Source organism: Rhinolophus hipposideros (genome assembly GCF_964194185.1).
Source record: "Rhinolophus hipposideros genome assembly, chromosome: 24".
Lineage (NCBI taxonomy): Eukaryota > Metazoa > Chordata > Mammalia > Chiroptera > Rhinolophidae > Rhinolophus > Rhinolophus hipposideros.
The window spans coordinates 25,282,040-25,295,794 of record NC_138070.1 but is presented as its reverse complement, the minus strand read 5'-3'; the positions used below and the strand labels follow the sequence as shown (position 1 = coordinate 25,295,794).

At 38.1% G+C, this 13,755-nt stretch overlaps 1 protein-coding gene across 3 annotated transcripts in view; it reads left to right on the top strand.

The window, feature by feature from the left end:
• Positions 1–13,755, top strand: part of CDON (cell adhesion associated, oncogene regulated) — a 94,894-nt gene that overhangs the window by 23,611 nt on the left and 57,528 nt on the right. For all 3 annotated transcript variants that reach the window (XM_081037765.1, XM_081037764.1, XM_081037763.1), the window contains exons 2-5: positions 9,253–9,389; positions 10,895–11,167; positions 12,548–12,694; positions 13,535–13,678. In XM_081037765.1, the coding sequence (XP_080893891.1) occupies positions 9,314–9,389; positions 10,895–11,167; positions 12,548–12,694; positions 13,535–13,678 (640 nt within the window). In that variant the 5' untranslated portion in view covers positions 9,253–9,313. The remainder of the gene's footprint in view (positions 1–9,252; positions 9,390–10,894; positions 11,168–12,547; positions 12,695–13,534; positions 13,679–13,755) is intronic.

The following is a 13,755-nucleotide window of genomic DNA, read 5'->3' as shown; positions in this document are numbered from 1 at the left end:
ATACTCCCCTCTGAGGATAAAAGCCAAGCCCTGTAACCTGATTGATATTGTTCTTTACGCTCAAACTTTCACTCACCCCTGTGGCCTTACCTCTCACTACTTACTATCTTTCTGTTTTACACTACTCTCCAGCCCATACTTCCTTGCTCCCTCTACCTCTAATTCTGCACACATGCTATTCCTTCTGCTTGAAATTCTCCCCTCCCCTTGCTTTCATCCCTCCCTTGCACCCTGCCCCCTACACTTCCATTTGATTCACCTAATCATTGTTTCCTCTGAGAAGCCTTCAGCCCTCTGAGTCTAGGTTAGTGACCCGTCTGTTTTTCCCGGAACACCTGTGCTTAACCTATTCTGTTGTGCAACTATCCCTCACTCAGCTACTTTAATTCCTGAAAATCTTTATTTCCTAAAAGCATTGCCTCTTAGTGAAAACCATTTCCATTGATTGTGATGGAAAAAAGTCATGATGTGTTTTGTCCCAATCAAGGATCACTAAACAGTTTCACTGGTAGAAAATAAATCAACTAAGCAATAAAAACAAATTTGTATAGGTGATAAGCAATATTTTGAAAGTAAACAAATGCACTTTGTTCCTAAGTATATTGCAGTGAATTTATTGTGCTCAGCAAAGCAGAAAGAAGGCTCTAAGGTGGTGGCCGATGAAGGAGGGCTGGTGAGGAGGTCCTCCGAAGGTGTGGAGAGGCAGGAAGCAGACTTCAGACAGGAAGACCTTTTAAGGCACATAGTTACCTTGCCTTCACATTGCACTTAAAAGCAAACTTTCAGTATAGAAATACACCTTTATGGCCAAAGAAAAGCTAAACATGGGAGTGTACCACAACTGGTGGAAATAGTGCACACACACCTCAGAAAATTAGAGAAAATACTGTCCTCCCTCTCACTTGGTATCTGTACACAAAACACCATGTTTGGGGTTCATCCAAATCTGGCAGGCTATTCAAATTCCTCATGTTGATATTTTCTGACTAAAATCCATGGTGTCATGGAGACTGGTGGGTGTACCTTTGCCCGAAGCTGTCATATTAAAGTACGACTTTTCAGTTTCTTTTTTATTTTTTTATTTTATTGGGGAAGGGGAACAGGACCTTATTGGGGAACAGTGTGTACTTCCAGGACGTTTTTCCAAGTCAAGTAGTTGTCCCTTCAATCTTAGTTGTGGAGGGTGCCGTTCAGCTTCAAGTTGTTGTCCCTTCATTCCCAGTTGTGGAGGGCGCAGCTTAGCTTTAGGTGCAGTTGCCGTTGCTAGTTGCAGGGGGCGCAGCCCACCATCCCTTGCGGGAGTCGAGGAATTGAACTGGCAGCCTTGTGGTTGAGAGCCCACTGGCCCATGTGGGAATCAAAGGCAGCCTTCGGAGTTAGGAGCATGGAGCTCCAACCATCTGAGCCACCAGGCTGGCCCGACTTTTTAGTTTCTGATTGAAGTTGTTATACTGAATAAAAAGCTGTCCAAAGAGTGGACTCATTTTGCAGGCGCCCTTATGGCGAAAAGTTTAGTCATCCTGTTCGATAAGTCTATGCTTGAATGTCGCCTTCCCTCACTGACTGTAAGCCTCAGGAAGGCAGATGTACTATCTGATTTGTCGGTGGGTGAGTTCCCAGGATAGCACGGTGCCTGACACATAGTAGGTATGCACTCAGCACTGTTTGTGGAATAAAAGGTGAATTCCTTTGCTTTTAACTCTTAATACTTTTTACCCTCTTATTGTACTTAGGACACTTTATTCTGAAATTATGTTCACACCTCTTTTCTCAATTAGGCTGCAATAGCCTTGAATTCAGGAATTATGCCTTCCTCATCTTCCTTATCTTTGTACTCCTCACAGGATCTTGCCCAAAGTTGATCCCCTATGTATAGAATTGATTGAATGAATATTTCCTGGAAAAAGTAGGTTTCTTGGAGAAATCTTCAGGAAATGAGGTTAGCTTCTTAGCTAAAGTATTCCAATGTTCAGACTGGAGAAAACTTTGAGGAGATTTAAAGTTGAATATGATTAAGGTCAAGGTAGTTCAATGAGTTAAAAAGGAAATGTTTTGTATGTTTGACTTCCCTAATTGAAATTGTGCTGAATTAATCAGTACTTAAAATAACAAAATTTTAAAGTAGACATAATTTTTTCCTTAGTTATTACAGAAAACTCTTTCTTTCCCCCCTCAACAGCTGAGAAATAGCGTGTTTTGAAATAGATTGAAAATAAAGATCTTTTTTTTATTTTATTTTTCTAGGGATAGTGGCAATAGTTACAAAACAATATAAATGTACTTAATGCCACTTAGGATCAATATTTTAAAGAAGAAAATGTTTTGTGCAGAAAAAAGAAACTAACTTAAAGAATGTTCTGTTTTGAAGAACAATACTGACCCCAAAGCCAAGTTTTTGTTCACAAATTAATCACAGTTATTCCCTAAGCCTGAAAGAAAACTTTCTTAAAGTTTGATATAGGGTTTAGGAAGGGGATAATTCAGAGAGACAGCTTTGATCATCCTTAGGAAAGCAAAGACTTGCTTCAAAAACAAAGGAATCAAATCTAGAAATTCAGGAAAAGACTTTTCCCAAAGGATTATTCTGGCAGCATGTTGAAAAGAGGTTATAAAAGCATTAAGTTCACCACCTGAACAATAAGTTAAGTAAATGTTAGGGAAGTATTTCCTTTCTTATTACCTTTCGCTTCCCTTTGCCAATAGAAATGCTCCTGAGGCTGGGATGGCATAAGAGTACAGTTATACAAGACAAATTGCCTTCTGTGTAGATGTGAAGGGAAGGCTTAAAGAAAGCCCTATAATTTAGGAAATGCCAGCTATTCTTGAGAAACTTCAGGATTCAAGGAACAGCACTCAGGGCATGCGAAAGTGGGTAGCCGGGGAGCCATCCAGAGATTTTTACAGTGTGGAGGAAAGAGTTATCTCTTGAGTTGTAGCTTTAATGGGGTGCTACACTTAGCTGTTCTAATTTTTTGTACTCTAGTCTTTTTCCTGGAGAGACTGTACTACCAGTTACTTTCTTGGGAGCAAAGTAACCGCTAAGCATCTTCTCAGATACATCAGCCCCTCAGAACTGCAGTGAAAATAAAAGAATTATGTTGGCTCTTAACTTCCTCCGAAGATCTGAACTTCATGGTCATGTTCATTTCTTCTGAGATCAGTGAGTTGGATAAGCCTTGACAGTTATGTGTTTCATACAGGGCATTGATCGGGTTGTTGCCAAAGTCCAACAGTAAGTAAAAATCAAACCAATTTAAACCCAGTGCTTTGTGCTAGTTTACTACCTCCAGTAGTTTAGGGAAGTAGAGGGGTATGTGTGCTTTATAGACAAGAAAAACGTTAGAGAAGGGGAATTAAAGTTTTGAAATGAATGGTAGTTGACTATTTTGAATGCCAGCAAATATTGCCAAGAAGTGTCTGTTAGCAGTTTTTGCATACAATTTTTTTTTAGAGAAATACATGCTATAATTAAATATTTATAGCATTTATTTATTAAATAAATAAAATCACACAGTACAACAGTGACCCCTTAACTACTTTACAATAAATATTGGATAAAAAGCAGAGGTTTTTGTGTCCGTGGTATTTTTTGCAGTTGAACGTTCAGATGGACAAGGTTTGATAAATGTGGCCTACAGCGTCCATTCTTTCGTTCTTTTTGCAGTTAACTTTTACGTAAATTTAGCATATTGTTAGAAAAATCCTTGGTAGATTAGACAGGGAATGTTGTTTTATGCCCTATCAAATATTTTAATTGCTCAAATTCCTGTTTTATATCCATACTTTGCTTAGCACCGTGTGAGGACCTAAATCACTGCTGGTGGGTGGGATTCCCCACACACAGGGCAGCTGGTGGTCGTTGGAGATAGGGTGGTACCAGCTGCCGTCTTTCTGGAAAACAATTGGGCGGTACATATATTGAGAGTCTTAAAAATGTTTGTATTTCTGGACTCAATAATTCCACTTTAAAAAAAATCTATCCTAAAGACATAATCAGAGTGGTTAAAGATGTATGGACAAAGATATCCATAGCATCATTATCTGTAATAGCAAAAAAAGTACACATATATGTGCACATTTATAAAAAAAATATAGCGTTAACTATCCAAAAGGGAATGGCTAAGTGAATTAAAGTACATCCATTCAATAAAGTATCAATAGCTGTTATCAATTATGTTTATGAATAATTTTAGTAAATAAAGAGATCATTAGATAAATGAATAAAGCAGGACTTAAAACTATTGTATATGTTATGATTTCAATTCTGAAAATATAAACATATATGGAAAGGATTAGGAAATGAATCAAAATATGGATGTGTTATTTAGGTGGTGGAATTGTCACGTTTGCTTTCTTTTCTGTATTTTTATGTATTCCACATTTTCTATACTAAATATGTTTTTTTTGTCAGTAAGTATTTGTGGAAATCTCCTGTTAACAATTTTCTAGTTGTGCAAGTAACATTTATTGTAGAATATGTGGAAAAAAACTTGAATATTTTGTTTAAAATATCACCTGGCATTATGTTAACCTCATGGGGTGTTTAAAAAAAATTCTAAGTGAGAAAAGCACTAACGTCTAAAAAATGACAGTGTGATTTAAATCAGAATTCTGTTCCACCTGATATGATTTAAATTAGAATTCTGTTTTTAATTTTTGCATGAGAATATTTGAATGTTATGTGTGATAGAATGAAGGTCAAACAGCCTTTGCCAAGTAATGTGCCAAAATGATGAGTGGTGGAGTGGGCTGGTTTGTTCTTACACTGGACCTTTTTCTCCGCTGGCCACCACTGCCAGATCAGAAAAGAGGATAAGACAAGGATGGAATAACAACTTTTACGCAGAGGAAATTAGGGCTGTTGTCTCCCTTGCCAAGGTAGGGTAAGAAAGGCAACATACAGGTTAAATCCTCTGATCTGTGTGTAAGAAGGTGGCAGGAGCCTCGTTCAGTTGTCGTAAACTTGGCTAAACAAATTGATCATTTGCTAGAGCAATGCAGGACATATATACTTAAACACACACACATAAATATACATATATACATTTTATATAATTATGTATTTATATACATAATTATACAAAAGGTGTTAGAAATACATATGTTAAAATTTATAAATATGTTTTCCAATAACTTAGTCAAATATTGTTTCCTTTTTTGACAAAGATAGTACTTTTTAAAAAATCACATAGCACTGAACAATTTTCCAGTAGTGCTAATGGATATACCCTGATTTATACATCAGTGAACCTTCCTTGCGGTCAGTGATGTTTATTTGGGAGGTTGGACCTAGATTGCTCTTGGTAGTTGCTGAATATAATTTCAAACTACCTGACCCATGTAGCAATAGAACCCAGGGCCTTGCTCTCCTTATCACAGTTCTCTAACAAACGGAGCAAGCTTGCCGTAGATAAATATAAACCAAGTCAACAGAATTTAGTAAGTGACTGTTATGGTCCTAAGTTCTTTCCAACCTCTAAAATCAACTGACAGTGTGTTATGAGTACCCTAATAGAAAGATAGAATTAAGAAGAGATATCCTTGTGTGCTAATATTTAGGTAGCAATAATGAGCTGTGAAAATTGAAAGGACAGCTGTAAAGTAAGTCAGTAGATCATGTGCTAGGGTTAAAGTTGACTCAGGAATTTGTTTCACTGCTTTTCAATAAATAAATAGTTGAGGAAAGATTTGGCAAAAGGAAGAAACTCCTTCTTGTCCTCATTCTCTCAGGCAAGTGGCTCCTGTTAACAAGTTATTTGAATGTTTACTTTGCTTTGACTGCTTAGCGGTGGTGTGTCAGTTCTTACCCTTGAACCAAGTGAGAATTCAAATAAACCAAAAAAAAAGTTTTCACACAGCTGGCCCCTTCTTCCAATGAGTGGTCCCAAAATATCCTCTCCAGTTTTTAAAAAGAGATCAGCAGAAAAAGTGTGAAAGGCAGCCCGTGATCTGATAAGTCTGTGATTGAGATAAAGTTGAATTTGCTCTGTGTAGATTTTGGAGTACTTGGCATAGAGAAGTAAGCAGATACTGGGAGGTAATTATTTGATTTATTCAGAGCCATACATAGTGCCTTGCTTTGTATTACTACCCACCTCTGTCAGTGGTTAGAATTAACCTTTCTTTGCATACATGAATATGCACATGAAATTCTCACTTCTGAAATGTTATTACTGTGGCTCTGTCATTACATTTTGTTGTATTCCGTAGTCACAGATTTCTGTGTCCAGCCCTGGCCAAGCAGGAATGTGGGGAGAATTTGCAGACATAATGACCACTCTTTAGATCCTGAGCCTAGCATAGTGCCTGGCATATAATAGGCACCTACTATATTGTATTTTTGGTGATTCTTAAAATCATACATATGAATGAATAAAAAAAAATAGCTAGATTATACTGAATCCAGATGAGATGACAGTTCTCATTTTTTAAAAATAAATTTTAATGGGGAATAGTGCGTTTCTCTAGGCCCCATCAGCTCCAAGTTATCGTCCTTCAATCTGGTTGTGGAGAGCGCAGCTCAGCTCCAAATCCAGTTGCTGCAGATGGCACAGCCCGCCATCACATGCGGGAATTGAACCGGCAACCTTGTTGTTTCAGAGCTCGCACTCTAACCAACTGAGCCATCAGGCTGCCCCAGACAGTTCTCATTAAATACTACTCTTTAAGGTACTTCTGGGAATTTCATTATGCTGAGGTCTTCCTTTCATGTTAAGAAACATCTATTAGGTACCTATTTTTCGCTAGATGTTAGAATTTACAAAGTTGAATATGTCACTCTTGTCTTCAAAGAGGACATGGTTATATAACCAGATCCACTGCGGAACAGAATAATGAGTGCAGTGGTAGATAGGTGTCCAAGGTCTAGAGGGAGCACAGAGAAGAAACCTTATCTGGAGGATGGCATGGATGCTAGTTTTGCTTTTTCATCTTGTTCATCATCCCTCTCTTCCACTAGTATGTAAGGTATACATTTTTTTGTTATTTTTTATTTATATATTTTTAAATTGCTGTATATCCCCAGCTCGTAGAATAATACCTAGCATATAATAAGCATTAAATAAATATTTATTGTCTGTTTTATATATATATACATATATATAGTCTGTTATATAATAAATATATATTGTCTGTCTCCTTCCAAAAGGCATTTACCAATTATATTTCGACCAACAATGTATCATAGTGATTTTTACTCACATCCTTACCACTGCTGACGTTTGTGAAATATTTTTAGCTTTGCTAAATTGTTATACTCTCTTTATATATTTTTTAAAAACCCACAAAAACAAACCTTCCCTTGACTGCCATCCGTCTCTAGTAGCTTTCCCTGTTTCTCTGCTGCCTTTATATAGCAACACGCTGCTTTCTTCGCATCCTCCCTCCGGAGGTTCTATCATACACCGATCTTCAGTCTGTTTCTTCTCCATTGAAACCACTCTTCTCAATATCACCAGTGAACTTCATTATGCTTTTCTGATGGTGTCTCATCTTACTCTACTTCTCAGCAGTGTTCGAGAGAGTTAATGACACTTCTAGAAATATTTTCCATTTTTCTCCCTGGAATACAACATGTTCCTGGATTTCTTCCAATTTCGTTGATGACTTCTTGTCAGTCTCCATTGCTCCTTCCTCCTTCCCTATTCAGTCTCTGAAGGTTGGAGGGTCCAGAGTTCCTACCTGGTCTCTCTTCTCTCTCGTTTTCCTTAGAGAGCTCATACAATGCCATGGCTTTACTAGTCTAGCATCTGCACTTCCAGCTCCGACTTCTCCCCACAGTTCCAGACACCTACATGCAGTTGTTGCCTTGGCAGTAGTACTTGGATGCCTCATTGGTATTTCAGATTTACCTTGGCCAAAACAGCAGTTTACCTCCTCTTTAGTGTCTCCCTCTCTTCAGTCTTCCCTGTTTCGGTAAACACAGGTATCATTTATCCTGCTCCACCAAAACTTAAGTTATCCTTAACACATCTCTTTATCTCACAATCTATATTCCAGCCTTCGGCAAATTTTGTTGGTTCTCACTTTAGAATATGGTCTGAATTCAGTTTATTTTCACCACCTCCACTGTTGACTCCCTGGTCTAAGCCAGCATGTGCTCCTCTGTCTCCTGAGTGATTACACTACCTCGACTTGGTCTCCCTCTTCCATTCCCACCCCACCCCTTCTATTCCCACTGTACTTCAGTACAGTCCCCACCAGCCAGTAATCTTTTTAAAGCACAAATGACATTCCATCACTCGCTTTCTCTAAGTCCTCTAAGGACTTGCTATTACATTGAGAATAAATTCCAAAATCTTTTTTTAAATTTATTTTTTTAATTAGAGTGGACATACAGTATTGGACATACAGTATTAGGTGTATAACATAGCGATTAGACATTTATATACCTTATGAAGTGATCACGCCATTAAGTCTAGGACCCATCTGATACCATATATAGTTATTACGCTATTATTGACTATATTGTCTGTGCTGTACTTTACATCCCCATGACTATTTTCATAACTAGCAAGTTGTACTTCCTTTCACCTTTTCACCCAATTCCAAAATCTTTAGCATGGCTTTCGAAGCTGGGTAGCATCTGGCCCAGCTTTCCTCTGTGCTCTTTTTCTGGTACATCCCTCTCTCACCACACAGTGGTCTTTGGATGTTCTGCCCACATGCGGAGCCCACAAGCTCCGTCCCAACACAGGCCTGCATTTGGTACTCGCTGTTTGACCAATCCATGAGCCTGCATCCCCCATCTGAAAAAAGGGAAGAAAACCAGTAGTCCCTATCTCATGGGATTGTTGTGAAGATGAAGTTAATATATTAAAAGCGCTGAAATGGTGTCTGGCACATACTAAGCACTATAAATTAGCTATTATTTTGTTGTTTTTGTTACTGTTTCTGTTTTAAGGAATGTAGAGAAAGAATGCATTTTGTGTTGTGTCGCAGATGCTTGTGGGCTGTACAAACAAATGCACTACAGTCTGTTAAATGTATTCATTTGGAATGATGGATTTGGTTATAAGAGGCATTCTCATACCTTGGAAGAAGGAGCAAAACTTCTAACTGTAACTTAGTGTCTAGAGATTAGTTTGTGAATTGGGAAAATATGGATCATTAAGTGCCTTGTATTTGACGCACTCTGTCCAGAGTTTTCAGCATAGATGGCAGCCATCACGCTCACAGCTCTACTGGCCACTCAGATGAAAGAGTTCCACTGTTTTTGTGATTTAGGTTTTCTTTTCTTTGAATATCTTTTAGTGAGCCGAGGCCTGGGTTTTGCTCTGGAAGTCTGTCCTGCCCTCTTCTGTAATCTGGCGCTATGCAGCCACATTCTGGACCCTTACAGACACTGCTGTTTGTGACTCTTTGGATTCTGTGCTCTTCTGTGAGTTCAGGTAAGAGGCGAAGAATAGTAGTGTTTCCGCTGAAGCTTTCCCTCATCTTAGTCTTATAAGAAACAAACTTAGACTTCAATATTTTGCGGGTGGTTATGGTTTCTGAAGACGTGTAAGATTGTTTGACCAGCTGAATGATTTTGAAACTGATTAATTTGGGATATCTTAGTAGTGCCTCTTGTGCATTAGCAGGCTTTCCCATCGTTGTCCTTGTAATGTATTCCTTTTGTTGCCTTAAAAATAAATATTTTCTGATTGTGCTTTTTTCAGTAAGATGATGTGTTTCAAATTTCTGAATTTGGAAATTATAACAGGAATAAAATGCTGACTACATACCACCAAAGAGACATTTTAGAGTCAGCATGTGACAGCACTCAACTTGGAGTGCGAGAACTTGGTTCAAATCCCAGGTCTCTCATGACCTTGCCTAATTTATCATCTAACTCTTTGTGCTACTGAAAAGCTTAAATGTGTTTATTGTTAAATGTGTATATAAGCCTGACCCTAATCCATGGCCCACATGCATTTCTTTTTATTTTAGATTTGGGTAAAAATTTATATATAAGTATATACAAGTCCAGTGATGTTTATTCGTTAAGTAATATGTATTTATTTTCTCTGTTGAAAATACAGTATAACTATATTATACTCAGTAAGGGAAGAATTGATTTAATGGCTTTATTTCTCTTTTTGTCAGATTTAGTCAAGCATTTCCCTTAATCTTCATTCCTAATAAAATACCTGTAAAAATAGATTTAATAATTTATTGGTTTTTCTAAAAAAGTATTTTATTCTGGCATATTAACAGCATTCCTGTTCTCCGCCCTCTTTTTTGGATGGAAGTGAGGGCTCTGTTTTGATACTTAAGTGCAAGAACCCTCCTTCCCAAGTTCCTGGAGGACTCGACATAAGAAATGAAACTATTCCAAAAACCAAATAAAATAGTAAGAGTGATACTCTATTTAGCCTAATATACACAAAAGGACAGACTTTGTAGTTCTGTGTGGCTTTCTAACTTTCTACTTCTGCTTTCTTAAAAGTTGAACATTATTTTATATTAAAGGGAAGTAGAAATACCATAGCCTTATTTGTAAAATAACTTGCTCTTAAAGGCAAATCCTGTTGGTAATATGGGAGAGAATATTTTTTATTTTGAAAGTCATCTCTACTTTTTCAGATTTTTAACTTCCATTTCTTAAAAGCTGCTTCGTTAAAAGAGCAGTTTGCCATTTCTCATTTGTTTGAGTTATATCATAAGGATTCTCATCTATTCTATCCTAATTGTCAAGGCCCAGGTTAACATGTTGCTGCCTTTTTCTTCCAAAAATGGGCTTATAAGACCTCCTAGAACTTTTGCAAGCCGTAAGAACCATAACATTCATAGATGAAGGGATTGCATTTAGTCATATAGATTCAGATGAAATGTATTTAATGTACTCTCCTTTGTCTTTCCTCTTCTCTCCCATTCTTCCCGCCCTTGGTACATGGGAAATGTTCCTTTGTAGACTTGGCACCTTATTTTATTTCTGAGCCACTGTCTGCTGTCCAGAAACTTGGTGGGCCTGTAGTCCTCCATTGTTCTGCTAAACCCGTGACCGCTCATATCACATGGCTGCACAATGGACAACGATTGGATAGAAACTTGGAACAGATTAAGATTCATCGGGGGACTTTGACTATTCTTTCTCTTACCCCCTCCCTTTCGGGTTACTACCAATGCATTGCCAACAATAGCATCGGTGCAATTGTGAGTAGCCCTGCAACAATATCCACTGCAGGTGAGTTTAATTTTGTTCTGTTGTTTATGGTTTTCCCTGAAATCACTGTTGGTACTTGCATTTTTGAATAGTGGAAAGAGCATGGGTTTTGGAGGAAGACATCCCAGCCTTGACTCTTGCTATGTGTTTAACTTGGGGAAATGTACTTGAACCTCTGTGTGCCTAGCCAAGTGCCTTCATCTCTAATGAGGGTATGGAAGTGATTTTTTTCACAGTTAGGACAGTTTTCTAATGTGAATTCTGAATTTCTTTGTGAGTATTTGAAAGTCCTTAATATGAGCAGCAACAAAAAAGCTATTGTCTACTGTAACACTCAGTTATTTTATGCAGTTCTTTATCTTTCATGTCTAATTGTTTTATTTGCCTTGATTACTGAGTGATATTAATTTATTTAATTGAAACCAGGCTAAAGAAACAGGAAAATAATAACTGACTGTAAAGAAAGGAATGTGGAGTATTGAATTTAGGGAAAATCTGGAATGCGTGGTGTTCTTAGTATGTTTGAGCCATCTGCCTTTCAAATGGTGATGGCTTCCAGTAATGGAAAACGTCTTTGCAAGGGCACCCCTATTTACAGAACAAATCTGTATTCCCCAGCAGTAGTGAGTTTGTCATAACTGAGAAGAGTAAATGTTTTTGTACAGCTGTGACCCATGGACAGCTCCAAAACACACAACTGGAGGGCTGAATTCCTAGCGGCAGGCTGAATGCTTTCAGCTTTGGAGATAATAGAGCCTTTCCACGCAGGCTCCATCTGTAGTAAACTTAACCTGAGAGGAACTAAGTTAGTCTATTCAGATAATTCAAACGATATATGGCTTTGTTTTTCGATGTCTTTGGTTCACGCCTATAAACCATTTTATTGCAATATGAGTAGCTACACACAGAATGATGATACATAGGGAAAGTCAGTTTTGATGAGGAGCTGGATTGAAAAGGATTGATCTCCACAAAATGGGAGCAATTATGCTTTATACCGTGTTTCCCCCAAAATAAGACTGGGTCTTATATTAATTTTTGCTCCAAAAGATGCATTAGGACTTATGTTCAGGGGATGTCATCCTGAAAAATCTTGCTAGGGCTTATTTTCCAGTTAGGTCTTATTTTCGGGGAAACGCGGTAGTTCTCCCTAATGCTTCAAGAGCAGTTTCCTTTTTTGTAGTCTTCTGGAAAGGGGTGTCATGACTTAGCTCCAGCCCTCTACCATGCACCTCAACCCCCACTCCTTTCTGAGATAAAAAGATCGTGCTCCGCTATGAACTGGGATTGGCTGCCACAAAGGGCCGTGTTGCAGATGCTGTTTCTAGTTTTTAAATTTCCTTTGGGAAAGAGAGTTCGAATTTACATTTATTTACTTATCTATTTATTTATTTATTTTAGTTCTTGGTGATTTTGGTTCATCAACAAAGCATGTTATTACAGCAGAAGAAAAAAGTACTGGTTTTATTGGCTGCAAGGTACCAGATAGTAACCCTAAAGCTGAGGTGCGCTATAAAATCCGAGGAAAGTGGCTGAGACATTCCACAGGTGAGAGTTTTTATGAAAAGCCATTGGCACCCACAGGTCAAATGTTCATTAAACAGTCAACTATTAAGCTCTGTGTGCTGGGGACTGTGGATACAAAAATACATAAGATGCATTGTCTCCACTCACAGAAGTCAAGTGGAAAATACTAGAACAAATGGTTACACTGTAGAAATGATTATATTTCATACTCCCGGGGCTCACCCCCTGGACTCATTCAGGTCTCTACTCAGATGGACCTTCTTCTGAGAAGACTGACCTTAGGGCCCTTTCTAAAATAATACGCCCTATTACTGTCTGTCCCCTGTATTCAGTTTCTTGTTTTTTCTTTTCTCCCCCTATAGCATTGTGTTACAAATATTTTTGTTTGGTTTGTTATTTACCCCTTTGTCTGCCACCCCTACTCTCCGCACTGGAATGTCAGCTGCATGAGTGCAGGGCTTTTTTCTGCTGTCTTCATTGCTTATCTCTTGTTGAGAAGAAAAAAAAAATGAATGAACAGACATAACTGAATGCTGGATGACCAGTGCTATAGGTGTGGGTTTGTCCCAGGTGGAAGCTCTGGTTATTGTACCTTCGTCTAAATGTGCTTCTCCAGCTTTCAGTGTACCCAGCCAGTGTATCTGTTGTCAATTGTTTCTGAAGGGCTTGATTTTGTTAATCTAGTACAATTGACGTTTTTTGCCTTGACTTTCCCTTTCCTTCGTTTAATGAATTTTCTCCAATTGTTCATTAGCTGCTGGTCTTATGTCTAACTTTAAAGCATAACTATCAACCTTGATTAGTTTTAATGGGTGTCTTTCATAAAGAGAGAGGCCTAACTGTGTTCTCTTCCTTCCTCAGAGAATTACTTAATCCTTCCATCAGGAAATCTTCAGATTTTGAATGTATCCTTAGAGGACAAGGGGTCATATAAATGTGCAGCCTTTAATCCTGTCACACATGAATTAAAAGTCGAACCCATTGGCCGAAAGCTCCTTGTGAGTCGTAAGTATTTGGGAGGATAATGGTAACGAGGCGTCCTCACAAGCATTCCTCATAGAAAGTTGAGAGTTGAGTTTTTT